We start from the raw sequence: 15,029 nt of genomic DNA, 5'->3' as shown, positions 1-15,029 counted from the left end.
GAACGGAGACTTCAGGAACCGTTTATTGTTGTTTAAAGTTTGGGGGGGGGGGTCCCGCTCGTGCGCCGCCTCCACCATCTCCGTTCAGCGCCGCCGTCTATCTCACCCTGCCTTTGGCCTTTCCTCGTCCTTTGGTGCTGCGGTCACACACACACGAACACACACACACACAAACAAAAGTGTTCAGCATCACAAAGATGTTCAATTGTACAGAAAAATGAGATGAAAAATTGATCTAATTTTGGCTAAAATTCTGAAATAGGAAGTTCGTCAGAGTAAAAAAAAACTATAGCAACAAGTAAATGGTTAAAAATATTCACATAAAAAGATTTCATAATAAAAGCTTACCCTAAAGAAAATACTTGTTTAGGATCCTAGATGCTACACGGAACGGCTTCTCTAGTAAATATGATTCTTTCAGATATTGACGTATTTCTCCTTTTTTTTTTTTTTTTTTTTTTTTTTGTACTGTCTTACCACAACATATTAAAACATAAACATGAATACAAAACTGAAATTTAAATTAATTATAATTATATATATATATATTTGGAATAGAAAATAGATCAAATATGCAATAACTATAACCACAAATTAAATATTTAAAATAACATTTTTGCATAAAAGTTTCAGAATCTTTTTTGCAAAACAAATGTATCAGAACAGGTTATAAATTATAGTCATTAGTTTAAATGATATTTCTAAAGATTCAATAAAGTTTTTCTTTTAAAACCTTGCAGTTAAAGTTTATACGTTAAGCTCAAAATTGCATTTCTGACCACTGGGAACGCTTAAAAACAGATCAAAAAGTGATTGGAGACGGTGTTTAAAGAGAAAATGGAAACACAGAAAAGGTCCAATCATAAGCAGAAACATCTGGGATCATATTTGCCAGCAATTTTTGTTGTTTTTTACTATGTGGATCTCAAGAGTTAAATCTCTTTCTGCTCTAAGCGGAACACTGAGGGTCGCCTTCTCACACGGCTCAATTTTCTGGGCACTTTTGGCTCAAATTTGCCTGATTGTGGCTTAAAACCAGCAGACCGTTTATTCTCATCTTCTTTAACATGCTTTAAAATGTAATTTGTAAAACCTCCAGCTTTCCTTTTAGACTACATTTGTGCAGCTTTCTTCTCATCCCTTATAATCAACCTAAAACTTTCCAACACATTCACTCATGAAGATCAAAGAGTGTGGATTAGGGTCTTATGCATAAAACATCAAATTCATGTGTGAAATGATCATTCTATTTTATTTACAGCTTGAATTGAATGGAATCAAACTGATTTAACTCCATACAGATGGCTTTTCTCCCTCTGAGAGAGCAGCACTCACCTCTGGGTGGCCTGAACGCGATTCTGCAGGAGGTTGATCTGTGGGGGGGGCACAGAGAGGAACAGCTGAGTGTGGGGAAAAAAGAACCAGGGGAGGGTGCAAAGACCGCCCCATACTACTGTACGGCTTTCACAGACGCAGCCGAAGGATTTGAGGCTCCTTTAACCCTTGTGCTATCTTAGAAGACCCCACCCTTACATTGACATGTTCTCCCTACCATGACAAAGGTGGGTAAAGGTAGAAAGATTTCATGTAATCCATGGACACCAGTGAAGATCACAAATCATTGAAGAAAAAAGGTTCAGAGCACTGTCTAGTGGGTCTAGATGACCCGGTCCTGACAATGTTAAAGTGCTGTGGATAACGCAAGGGTTACAGTGTCTATACCAACTACGGCCCGGGGGCTGGATCCGGCCCGCCTCCAAGTTTGGTCCGGCCCACTGAAGAATATCAGAGACCCATGTTTTTGTTTTTAAAATCTGGCCACATGATCAAGACGTGACATATCTGTGCTCCAACATGAAATCCTCTAAAAGTCTGTCAAATAGAACAGAAGACAGTCTTCCCTTTCTACGCCGCAGTTCATCTTTCCCGGTTTAGCTCATTCTTTTAGAGCGATTATGCTGCTTTTTTTAAACAGTGCACCCCGTTCTGTGTCCTGATTGGCTGAAGACCTTACCGCGAAGGGGGGTCTAAGGGCAGGGATGCCAGTATAGCATAGTCAGTTTGTTAGTTCATTTTAGTATTCTCCTATTGAACTCTTTGTATTTATGATCCTTTTAAGTTCATGTTTTACTTCGAAGCCCATCGAGACGACTGTTGTTGTGATTTTGGGCTATACAAATTGAATTGAATTGAATTGAATCAATCTCCATGTCTCCTGTACAGAAACACGGAGCTCTTCAGATCAGAAATCTTTGATCCAATCAGATCTTTGTTTTCAATCTAAGATCCTGGACCTAATTTCTATGAAAGTTTGAGAATTTAAACCAAAGAAAAGGGTGAAAATGTTCATGTCTGTCTGAGAAAAGTGTATTTAGGCAGTGAGGAGTTTTACTGCCATAAACCTCTGTAATCAGACTCGGTGGATTTCACCGATAACTGTTATTTTTTAGAACGTAACTCCTGCAATAAACGAGGGAACTCTGTTCTGGTGAAAAGGTAACGCAGATATATGATGAGCTTCAGCAGAAGACATAGAAATGTGCTTCTTACTGGATGAGAAACAGACGCGCAGAACACAGCGCAGCTGCACAAACTGTGAGACGTGAGGAGCTGTAACCCTCTAAGACTTTATTAGGATTATGACGGGAGAGGATCCATTATTTAAAATTCTTTTTGTGTTTTTTTTTTAAATGTATCAGTATATTGATACATTTAAAACTCCCCCACCTTAACGTGGTGGGGGAGTTTGAGAGCTCGGGTGATCCCAGGAGCTAAGCTGTCTGGGGCTTAAGCCCCTGGTAGGGTCTCCCATGGCAGACAGGTCCTGGGTGACAAGCCAGACAAAGAGCGGTTCAGAAGCCTCTGATGAAACGTAATACCGAGGACCCGACTACATCGCCCGGGATTGGCGTCACCGGGGCCCCGCTCTGGAGCCAGGCCCAGGGTCGGGGCTCGTAGGCGAGCGCCTGGTGGCCGGGGCTCTTCCCACGAGCCCCGGTCGGGCACAGCCCGAAGGAGCGACGTGGGACCACTCTCCCATGGGCCTACCACCCGTAGGAGACCTCAAAAGGGGCCGGTGCAATGTGGTTTGGGTGGCAGTCGAGGGCGGGTGCCTCGGCGGCCCAAACCCCGATCATGGAACCTGGCTTTTGGGACATGGAATGTCACCTCTCTGGGAGGGAAGGAGCCTGAGCTGGTGCGAGAGGTTGAGAGATACCGTCTAGATATAGTCGGGCTCACCTCCACACATAGCCTGGGCTCTGAAACTCAGTCCTTAGAGAGGGGTTGGACTCTCTACCACTCTGGAGTTGCCCAAGGTGAGAGGCGGCGGGCTGGCGTGGGCTTACTCGTGAGCCCCCAGCTCAGCCGCCAAGTGTTGGAGTTCACCCCGGTGGACGAGAGGGTCATGTCCCTCCGCCTCCGGGTGGGGGACAGGTCTCTAACTGTGGTTTCGGCTTACGGGCCGAACAGCAGTTCGGAGTACCAGGCCTTCTTGGTGTCTCTCGAAGGGGTACTGGAAAGTGCCCCAACGGGGGACTCCATTGTCTTCCTGGGGGACTTCAATGCCCACGTGGGCAATGACAGTGGCACCTGGAGGGGTGTGATTGGAAGGAACGCCCCCCCTGATCTGAACCCGAGTGGTGTTTTGTTATTGGACTTCTGTGCTCGTCATAGTTTGTCCATAATGAACACCATGTTCGAGCACAAGGGTGTCCATCAATACACCTGGCATCAGGACACCCTAGGCAGGAGGTCAATGATCGACTTTGTAGTTGTTTCAGGCGACCTTCGGCCCTGTGTCTTGGACACTCGGGTGAAGAGAGGGGCGGAGCTGTCCACCGATCACTACCTGGTGGTGAGTTGGATTCGCTGGCGGGGAAGGAGGCCGGAAAGACTCGGAAGACCCAAACGTACTGTGAGGTTCTGCTGGGAACGTCTGGCTGAGCCCTCCGTCAGGGAAGTCTTTAACTCCCACATCCGGGAGAACTTCAAACAGGTACTGAGGGAGGTTGGGGACATTGAGTCCGAGTGGACCATGTTTTCCACCTCCATTGTCTCTGCTGCTGCTCGGAGCTGTGGTCGCAAGGTCTTTGGTGCCTGTCGCGGCGGTAACCCCCGAACCCGGTGGTGGACACCGGAAGTAAGGGATGCCGTCAAGCTGAAGAAGGAGTCTTACCAGGCCTGGCTGGCCTGCGGGACTCCAGAGGCAGCTGACAGATACCGGCAGTCTAAGCGAGCTGCGGCCCGGACTGTTGCGGAGGCGAAAACTCGGTGATGGGAGGAATTCGGTGAGGCCATGGAGAAGGACTATCGGTTGGCCTCGAAGAAATTCTGGCAAACCATCCGGCGACTCAGGAGGGGAAAGCAGTTCTCCACAGGCACCGTTTTCAGTGCAGGTGGGGAGCTGTTGACTTCGACTGGGGACATTGTCGGGCGGTGGAAGGAGTACTTCGAGGATCTCCTCAATCCCACTGACACGCCTTCTTTTGAAGAAGCGGAGAGTGAGGACTTTGGGGTGGGGCTGTCTATTACCCGGGCTGAAGTCACTGAGGTAGTCAACGAGCTCCTCGGTGGCAAGGCCCCGGGGGTGGATGAAGTCCGCCCTGAGCACCTCAAGTCTCTGGATGCTGTGGGAGTGTCTTGGCTGACACGTCTCTGCAGCGTCGCGTGGCGGTCGGGAACCGTACCACTGGACTGGCAGACAGGGGTGGTGGTTCCCCTCTTTAAGAAGGGGGACCGGAGGGTGTGTTCCAACCATAGGGGAATCACACTCCTCAGCCTCCCTGGGAAAGTCTATGCCAGGGTACTGGAGAGGAGGGTCCGTCCGATAGTCGAACCTCGGATTCAGGAACAATGGTGCGGTTTCCGTCCTGGTCGTGGAACAGTGGACCAGCTCTACACCCTATCTAGGGTGCTGGAGGGATCGTGGGAGTTCGCTCATCCAGTCCATATGTGTTTTGTGGATTTGGAGAAGGCGTTCGACCGCGTCCCCCGTGGCATCCTGTGGGGGGTGCTCTGGGAGTATGGGGTCCGGGGAGCCTTACTGAGGGCTGTCCGGTCTCTGTATGACCGGAGTAGGAGCTTGGTTCGCATAGCCGGCAGTAAGTCAGACCTGTTCCCGGTCCACGTTGGACTCCGGCAGGGCTGCCCTTTATCACCGGTTCTGTTCATAGTTTTTATGGACAGAATTTCTAGGCGCAGCCAGGGGCCGGAAGGGATCTGGTTTGGGGACCACAGGATTTCCTCTCTGCTTTTTGCAGATGACGTTGTCCTGTTGGCTTCATCGAACCGGGACCTCCAGCGTGCATTGGGGCGGTTTGCGGCCGAGTGTGAAGCGGCTGGGATGAGGGTCAGCACCGCTAAATCTGAGGCCATGGTTCTTGACCGGAGAAAGGTAGCTTGCCATCTCTCGGTGGGTGGAGTGTCCTTGCCCCAGGTGGAGGAGTTTAAATACCTCGGGGTCTTGTTCACGAGTGAGGGAAGATCGGAGTGTGAGATTGACAGGCGGATCGGAGCGGCGTCCGTAGTTATGCGGTCGCTCTATCGGTCCGTCGTGGTGAAGAGAGAGCTGAGCCGAAAAGCAAAGCTCTCAATTTACCGGTCGATCTACGTTCCAGTACTCACCTATGGTCATGAGCTATGGGTCATGACCGAAAGAACGAGGTCCCGAATACAAGCGGCTGAAATGAGCTTCCTCCGTAGGGTGGCTGGGCGCTCCCTTAGAGATAGGGTGAGAAGCTCGGCCACCCGCGGGGAGCTCGGAGTAGAACCGCTTCTCCTCCACATCGAAAGGAGCCAGCTGAGGTGGCTCGGGCATCTAGTCCGGATGCCCCCTGGACGCCTCCCTGGAGAGATGTTCCGGGCATGTCCCACTGGGCGGAGGCCTCGGGGAAGACCCAGGACACGCTGGAGAGACTACGTCTCTCGGCTGGCCTGGGAACGCCTCGGGGTCCCCCCAGAGGAGCTGGAGGAAGTGGCTGGGGTGAGGGAAGTCTGGGCATCTCTGCTCAGTCTGCTGCCCCCGCGACCCGGTCCCGGATAAGCGGAGGAAGATGGATGGATGGATGGAGTATATTTTTCCTGAATTTTTGTCTTTGAAAATCATAGATTGTTATTTGGTCATTGTTTTATTTAATAAATAATGTTATTTATTTCATTAAAAGGGTCATGAATGAATGAAACTTTATTATATAGCAATATAGCAACTCCTTGAAGGTACCAAAGGGCTTCACATTAAAAATTTGATCTAAAATGGGAACAAAGGTTTTAAACTGAAAACTCTGGAATATTCTGTTTTAGAATTTAATTTTCAATCCAAATGTTTTCATCTACATTCCATGTTATATCATTCTCACTCCACGTATCTGCTCCTGGTCCGGCCCTTCTATCCAATTTTAGAACCCAATGTGGCCCGCGAGTTAAAATAATTGCTCACCCCTGGTCTATACCATGCTATTCTAAAGCCTTTCAACCCTTGTGCCTAGGATACTAGGCATTTTACCATTGGGAGTTGGGTCATCTAAACCCACTAGACAGTGCTCTGAACCTTTTTTCTTCAATGATTTGTGATCTTCACTGGTGTCCATGGATTACATGAAGTCTTTCCACCTTTATCCACCTTTTGTCATGGTACGGAGAACACGTCAATAGTCATCTTGACCCCGTAGGATAGCAAGAGGGTTACAGGGTCTATACTATGCTATTAAATAATATTGATGTATCTGGTAATAAATTATCTTTGGCACACAAAATAAATTTTTTTTGTTAAATATTAGTTATTTTCCTAAGACGACTCAATCTCCTTGTGGGTGCCGCCCATTTCATGATGTCAACCTGGAGTCGTCCTCAGTTTTTGTCCACGAAAACAAAAAACATTCAAACTTTTACAAAGATGGATGTGAATATTGTGTGTGGGAAATGAAAGCGTTTTAGCCGATCACCGCTAGCTGCATGGAGAAACTGTGTGTCTATTAGCCGACCCTTCCTGGAAGGGGCGGTTCCTCACTTGGTGACGTCCCAAATGAGAACCCGCTCGTTTTTGTGGATTGGGAGGGGCTGATGCTCAGACTGCAGGTTTTTTAGAGGAATATTCAGAATTGTGTGACCGGATCAAAATACAGCTCTGGGCTTTCTTTTTGTGAGAAATGAACATTACAATACACTTTAAAGCTAATTATAAGTCGCACCCCTGACCAAACTATGCAGAGAAACATGATTTGCACTGCGGAAAATACAAAACATTCATGCTTCAAATTAGCAGCTTCTTCCAATTATTAGAGTTAAAAACGTTTTTTTTTAATTCTTAAGACAGATAACTACGATTGCTGAGTCAAGGTGGGAATTAGCAGAAAACCTTTCTGTGTAAACTGCTTATTTCCCAGTAAGGCTGACTTTTGGAAATCATAACAACCATAACAATTTTCCTATTTTGTTCTGTGCTTTTGAATTGATGCCTTACTGAGTTTAGAAAAACTCTAAAAGATGTATTATATATTCTTATATTTAAGAAACCCTCTTGATTTGAAGAAGGTGCAGCCAACAATCGGAGCTTTGGAGTCAAGAAAGAAAACAGGATAAAAGGGGAAAGTAATATCCTGGTTTTGTCCCAAGGTGAGAAAAACCTGCCTGCAAATGCCTTAAATTGAGTTCATATGTCATCATGCAGCCTGCAGCTCGACGGTTATATTGGTACCAACTTATCGTATATTTATGACTTTATAGGTATATGTGTGAGGATATAAAAATCTTTGCGGTGAACTCGGAGTTAAAGAGGTGGATTTGTCAACAAGTCTGTCCAGAAGAGTTTGGAAACATGGACTGTCTTCTTGGAAGCTTTTGTTGGAGATATATCGTTTATACTTTTCTTTATTTTTTTGTAATTTATGATATTTTTTTCTAAAAATACGTTTTCGTCATGCTTCCTGTCAATCTTCAGTCGGATTTTCGGAAGCATGATTTTTGTGTTTTTTTAGCTAAATATCTACCATGGTTATGTTACATTTACAAAAAATATGGTTTGAAGAGGGAAAGTATGACTTAACACCACCACCCCCCCCCCCATATCCCCTGAAAGGACCTCTTTTTTTACACACTTCAGGACATTCTGAACCCTAAATGTTCCAATTTACCCTGAAATCCATGAGTGGGTCTTCTGTGCAGGTTAAAAAAGTAGCATAAAAGTTTTTATTTCTATTGAGGAGGTTAAGAAGCTGCTTTTTGGCTGATAAGAGTGACAGATCTATTTAGTAAATTCTAGCAGGCAGCAGTGGATGCAGTTTATTCTTCAAAACACAAATCTGGTTGTGGTGATTTTGTTCGTTTGCGCATCTTACAGGACGAAGCCTCATCAGCAAAATTTGATATGAAATTGGATTTACAAAAAAAAACAAAAAAAAAACAGAAACTACTATGAGTAACTAGTTAACTGGTAAGAAGTTGACCAGTTGTCTAAACAGTTGCATCTGTGTTGGAGTAGTTTTGAGTGCAAAGTCAAGTAAACCGGTATGGTTTTGATTTTTACATGCTTTTATAAATTAAAATAAAACTATTTTTGACTGAGAAAATGCTAATTCAATTAATCTCATTCATTACTTACGTTTCCCTTTAATAATTGTTAGTCGTAAAAATTGCTGATGTTTTTTTTTACATAAACAAATAGTCATTTATTGTTTAAAATCCCATCTTTTCCATTTTATTTTGAAATCACTAGCTATGTTAGTACACTTTTTTTCAGACAAAACTATTATTGGATGTTAATATGATTTGATTAACAATCTTTTTTTTATTAAGTTATAAACCAACCAATCAAAATAATACTTTTGCAGGAAAACCCGCCCTTATTTGATAGTGTCAAAAGACACCAAAGTTTGATTGACAAGTTAATTTATTAGTTCAATTATTCAGAAGAAACTGGAATTCATTACCTAAAATTGTTTTTCAGAAAAGTTCATTTCAAAAGAAATGAATTTGGAATATATGTGAAAGGAAACAGAAAGTTTATGATTGTTGTAAATGTGATTGAAACCTTAAAACCAACATTTTCACCTGAGGAGATGTGATGTTTTCAAGATTCAATCCCCTTTTGTTGGCTTACACATCAAGATTTAATCAAATCTAATCTGGCTCTCAACAGGCCTTTAAACAAAAAGTCATTATTTATTGAGTAAAGACTAAATGCAGCATCCGTACGTGAAAAGTGCTTTTATTGATCGGCAGGAATTAAGAGGCTAAGTGGAAGCCAGGTTCTGCAAATCACATTTTCCTGATGAATGGATCGTCAGCAGCCTTTTCAGCCGGCTGCTGCAGTGTGAACCGCTCAAAAAGAAAAAAACATTTTTGAATGTTTATTTATTACATGAGCTCATTTCAGTCTAATAAATACAGATGAAAGAGAATTTTAGCAGATTTGCACTTTAGAATTTTGACAGTTTGAATTAAATCAGGACACTGACGACTTTTTCAAACTTCTTTACATTAGATTTTTATTTTCTTTCTTTAACTTTAAAAGGTTCTGACACATTTAAACGTTAAATTAAACTGTTGTGACTAATTAAAGTTGTAAATGAATCCAGAGTAAATAAAAATGTAGTCAATTCATTTATTGTTAAATTTTTGTAAGAAAAAGAAAAAGGTTAGTCTAATCCTGTTTATTTTTTTAAACACTAACATGAAAACCTGTCTAGGTTGGAAACCATCACACTACCACCACCGTGTCTCGCCTTTGGTTTTTGTGATATGGACACATTGGAGCCAGACGACCTCAGTGAGCAGTGATTGGTCCAAATTGGTCTGAGTCACCATTTTTATGGCAGCCCCTTTAGCCAATCAGGCCTGAGCTTGTTGGACGTCCACGCCCCGACTGCTTGAAAGTGGGCTCGAGCGAATCTGTTAACCAAATGTTTTTACGTGAAACCACATACTCTAGGAAGGCATCTGATTGGCCAGTTTTTCACTTGAACATCTTCCACTATAGTTTGTGATAATGTTATGAAAAATTAGCATCTTCGAAACAGGCATCAGAGCAAAAATAGTTATTCTGACAAACAGAGAAACAGCTGTTTATGTCTCAGCTACTTCCTGTCTGGGAAGCCAAGGGGGAGGAGTCACCCAGTCCAGTTCTCAAATACAGTTAATAGTTAGCCAAGTTTTGCTACAGTAACCCTTGTGCTATCCTAGGCACTTTAACATTGGGAGTTGGGTCATCTAGACCCACTAGACAGTGCGCTGAACCTTTTTTCTTCATTGATTTGTGATCTTCACTGGTGTCCATGGATTACATGAAATCTTTCCACCTTTATCCACCTTTGTCATGGTAAGAAGAACACGCCAATGTAAGGGTGGGGTCATCTAAGATAGCACAAGGGTTGAATTGTTTTAATTACTTCAACTCTGTTTGTTTGTTTATTTATGTATTTCCAGTAAATCTATCCTTTGGATCATTGAACTAACTTCAAATATCTTTTAATGCAGAGGTCCCCAACCACCAGGGGCCTCATTTATAAACGTTGCGTACGCACAAAAGAAGGCGTACGCCACTCTCTACGCAATAGTTGAGATTTATAAAAAGCAAACTTGACGGGAAAATGTGCGGTCCTCCACGCAAGCTCTGACCCAGGCGTACGCACAAAAACGGGTGAAATGAGAAACGGCGACACCGTCGGCAGATGGAAGAAACACGTGAAAGTGAAAATGACGATATTGCCTCTCAGAAATAACATGAAGACTTCACAAAGCAAGTCTTACAATTAACAGCTACACGAACACCCGTTTGATCGATCAGCAGTGAAACAAACAAAAAAATCAAACGAAAATTACAACAGAAATTCAAATGAACACTTATTTGGAAAAAGAAAAGTGAAATATGTTCTGCAATATTGGCATGTTGTGCAATTCATCCTCATAAATAATATAGTTAACAGAACGAAATAATGTACAAAACTGATATTCTCGTCTGTGTGTCCGTCTGACGGAGCAGATATAGGTGCGGGCGTGCGGACGGACGGACGGACGTACTAATTATCCACTGGGGAAAGTTGTTTTCATATTAAAACATTTCTTCATAAGCTATGGAATTATGGTATTCATGCATATGCCTTTAGTTTGTTTAATTTTTGATAAAACAATGTATGGCGTATGTCTCAACCATTCAGAAAGCAACAAGAAATTACATTTGCGCTGATCAATTTCCCTTTTCCACGTGGATTATTACCGACATCTGTAGCTTGTCAGATGTAATTAAATGGAGGGAAATAAAATGCCCCATCACAATGCGTAATGACGCACAATGGCTGATCTTACGCTCTTAGAAGATGTGGCAAATGGAAGAATTCGGAGTGAACGCATCTTTAGACAGCAAGAAGACGTGCTGGCAAATGAGGACGAGTGGCTTATGAGCCGGTTCTGACTTCCTCCAGCCGTCCTGTTGGACCTCTGCGGGCTTTTGGGCCCGGCGTTACCGGAGCACTCGGAGGAACCACGCGTGTCACCCGGTGCATCTGGCGCTCCGGTCCCCCCGGCGCATGCATCTGGCGCTCCGGTGTCCCCCCCCCCCCGATGGAGCGCTGTAGCCTCACAACCTCGAATGGTTGTGAGGCTACAGCATTTACGGCGTCTGCCACCGTTTGCCGCTCACGTGCCTTTTTGGCATTAGTAATGTCCACACTGTCCACAAACAACACTTTTCTCCTTTTTTCCACCTCGCCAACGATAACTTTTACTTTACGTTTTTTAAGTTACGTTTTTTTGATTTCCTCTCGGTGTTTGCCATGGTTCCGCAATCAATGAATATTCATTTGTGGGCGTTTCACGGACTATTTATGGGCAACTATGGGCGTGTCATGAAGCCGCAAAAAGCTGCGCTGCATTTAGAATCGGTTGTGATTTATTAAGGGAAAGATGCGTAGGATGTGCGTGCGCACGGTTTTATAAATCCGAATATTTCTTTGCGTACGCACGTCCCATGTTTCATCCGTACGCTACTTCTGACGCAAATCCTACGCAAAGCTTTATAAATGAGGCCCCAGGAAATTTTGGCACCGGGACGCACAGAAAGAAAAAATAATTTCCATTTTATTGTTTATTTTTCCGCAAAAACGTTTTATTTTGAAAATTGACCGGATTCTCTCTGTTACATCCGTCACACTTCACGCATGTCAAAGTCGCAACACCAAGCATCACGTGATACACCCCGCTAAAATTAAACCCAAACAACCAAAATGAGCAAAAAACAAACTTCTTTAGAAAGTTGTTTTGACAAGGGGAAACGGTCCAATGAAGGGACAGAAGAGGAACCTGCACCCGCTAAAAAAAGGGAAACCTGCTTTTAACAGGCAGCGGTAAACCCCCCCCACCACCACCACCACCGGTCCGCGGTAAACGTGTCTTGCGTTGTACCGGTGTGGGTACCGGATGTTCTCGGGTTGCCGGATATTCTCTGGGTCCTTCAGGGTCCTTCCAATGAGTTATAACACTAGAGGAGACATCACGTGGTTCCCCATGGGAGGAGAGCACCGCCATCATGGTGAGGTCAAGTTTTGAAGACCAAGCCACTTTTTATAACATTTAATAAAGAGCTCTGTTTTTGCTTTCAATCACTTCATTATATGAAAAAGAAGAATGGCTTGAAATTGCTTAGTTTTGTTCAGAAATACAAACTTCACGAGTACCCCTAACTAGTATTAGACTATTTAGATTTTTTCTATGTTCTTTCATTTTATTTTACGTATGTTTTTATTTATTTGTGTGTTATGTTCATTGTTTCTTTTTTCCCCTCTATATTTTATTTTCTATGTTAATATATTATGTTTGGCAATGGTGACTGATCTTCGAAGCAATATTCATTACATTGTTATTGTTCGTTGTTAACGTTAATGTCATTGTTAATGTATGATACCGCAATTGTCAATAAAGTTTTTTTAAAAAAACTTAGCGACGTTAACTCATTGGTCGTGGCAACTTACAGCCAATCAAATAGTGTGACGTCATCATTGGTCGAAGGACCCCGAAGGACCCCGAGAACATCCGGCAACCCGAGAACATCCGGTACCCACACCGGTCCGCGGTGACAAAAAGGTTGTTTTAATGGATGATTTGTTTTTCTGTTGATCATCATCATCAAGGAGAGGCGGTTCTCAATTACCGTTTAGATTAGATGAGGGTTAATTGCAATATATAACATAAATAGTATTAGAAAATATGAACTAAATAATAGGGAGTAATAGGAAATGTATAAATATTGCTTTATACTCAAATGATCTTTATAATCCTTACAGTTTTGTTTAGCTCTAACCCAAATAACAGCTGTCGCTTTGTGAAGCTGCAGTAACCATCTCCAAATTTTCCCAGCAGCCTCTTGGTCAGAAAACCAATAATTTCCCGAAATGTCAAAGCGTTCCTCTCTTTCTTGTTTTCCACTCTCTTTAAATGACACATCACAAACGGAATTGCTGCAGGCAGAGTGTGTCCACGCCGTGAGATTTCTGTTGAGTTTATGGGTGAAATGACATGCCATCTTTTAAAGGGACACACACACACACACACACACACACACCCACACCCACACACACACACACACACACACCCACACACACACACACTGGCTTCACCTCCAGTCCACAGGTCACTTTATCATCCTGTTTTGGTCCAACCCTCCAAGACTCGCTCGGTTTCTCCTCAAAACACAGTCGGACAGAAAAACGACCCACCGACCGGGCGGGTCACGCTCCTCTTCAACAGTTACTCCCAACCTCATTGATTCCAGTCTGAAGGCTATCGATCCGGGGATTCAGCCACACTCATTTCAACAGGCCTCCTCGGGAACAGCATTGGAGGAAATAGCTTCTGGACAGCAGTGCGCTGGTCCAAGCTCAGGTAATATCAATTACGTGTTAACTTTCTATATCTTATAGTATATAGGATGCCTGACAGGATAAAAGTCACATTTGTTATAAAATGTTGGAAATAAATGCTATTTTAAAAAATACTAAATAAAATACATGAAAAAACTTGAATTTATGACAAAACTAAAAAAAACAAAAAAACAGGTTAATTTCTTTTTTGCTATTTGTCCATGTAGAGGCAGAAACTTCGGTTGCTAGAAATTCAGGAACCGGTGGAGCCAGCTGGGAAATGTCGGCGTGCTCTTCATTTCCTCCCCCCAGCAAGTCCTCCGAGCGCAAAAGTCTCATACAAGTGTCTAAGCTTTTGTGATTAAAAAAAAGTGAATCAGCGAATATGTAAACCCACATAAGGGGGGGGGGGGGGGGGCATTGTATTAATACTATATTGATCTATTTTAATGTTGAATCTTGATTTAACTAATAATTTGCTACAGAAGTTATAACATTTTGTTCAGCAAACAGCCCAAACACACCTGTTGCAACATTCACGGTAGCTACCCGATCTGTCCACGCGTGCATTACGTCACTTCCACCAAAGCGCTTTAACCCTTGTGCTATCTTAGATGACCCCACCCTTACATTGCCGTGTTCTCCCTACCATGACAAAGGTGGATAAAGGTGGAAAGATTTCATGTAATCCATGGACACCAGTGAAGATCACAAATCAATGAAGAAAAAAGGTTCAGAGCACTGTTTAGATCAGGGGTGCTCACACTTTTTTGGCGTGTGAGCTACTTTTGAATCGACAATGTCTTGAAGATCTACGTATAAAATATTTATGTATAAATATATATATATATGTATGTGTATGTGTGTGTGTGTATATATATATATATAAAAATGCTATTAGTAAATGTTTGTTAGTTATGTTTATTAGTTACATGTTTATTTGAACATTATTGTTTATATACTGATTAAAAACTACACAGTGAGATTACACAAAGATACTTTTGTAATAACATATGAAGCGTTTCAGTACAAAGACAGAAAGCAGCGACCGTGGTATGTCATGCTCTGCTGTATACCGTGCAATGGGGGGGAGCATCATGGCATTTCAAAGGCGCTGATGGCTCCGTATGAAGCGCGTGCCACAGAAATGAAAAGCTTCCTCAATGAGCTCGCATTTGTCGG

General features: G+C 43.2%; 1 protein-coding gene across 2 annotated transcripts in view; it reads right to left on the bottom strand.

Annotated features, from left to right (window-relative positions):
• Window positions 1-5: 5 nt before the first annotated feature.
• Window positions 6-15,029, bottom strand: part of LOC101158987 (troponin T, cardiac muscle isoforms) — a 28,337-nt gene continuing 13,313 nt past the window's right edge. For both annotated transcript variants that reach the window (XM_023952302.1, XM_023952303.1), the window contains exons 15-16: window positions 1,336-1,373; window positions 6-137 (exon numbers count right to left, since the gene is read on the bottom strand). In XM_023952302.1, coding sequence (XP_023808070.1) covers window positions 98-137; window positions 1,336-1,373 — 78 coding nt within the window. In that variant the 3' untranslated portion in view covers window positions 6-97. The remainder of the gene's footprint in view (window positions 138-1,335; window positions 1,374-15,029) is intronic.

This window comes from Oryzias latipes, chromosome 23, assembly GCF_002234675.1.
Source record: "Oryzias latipes chromosome 23, ASM223467v1".
In the NCBI taxonomy this organism is placed as follows: domain Eukaryota; kingdom Metazoa; phylum Chordata; class Actinopteri; order Beloniformes; family Adrianichthyidae; genus Oryzias; species Oryzias latipes.
This window is presented reverse-complemented; position numbering and strand designations above follow the sequence as displayed.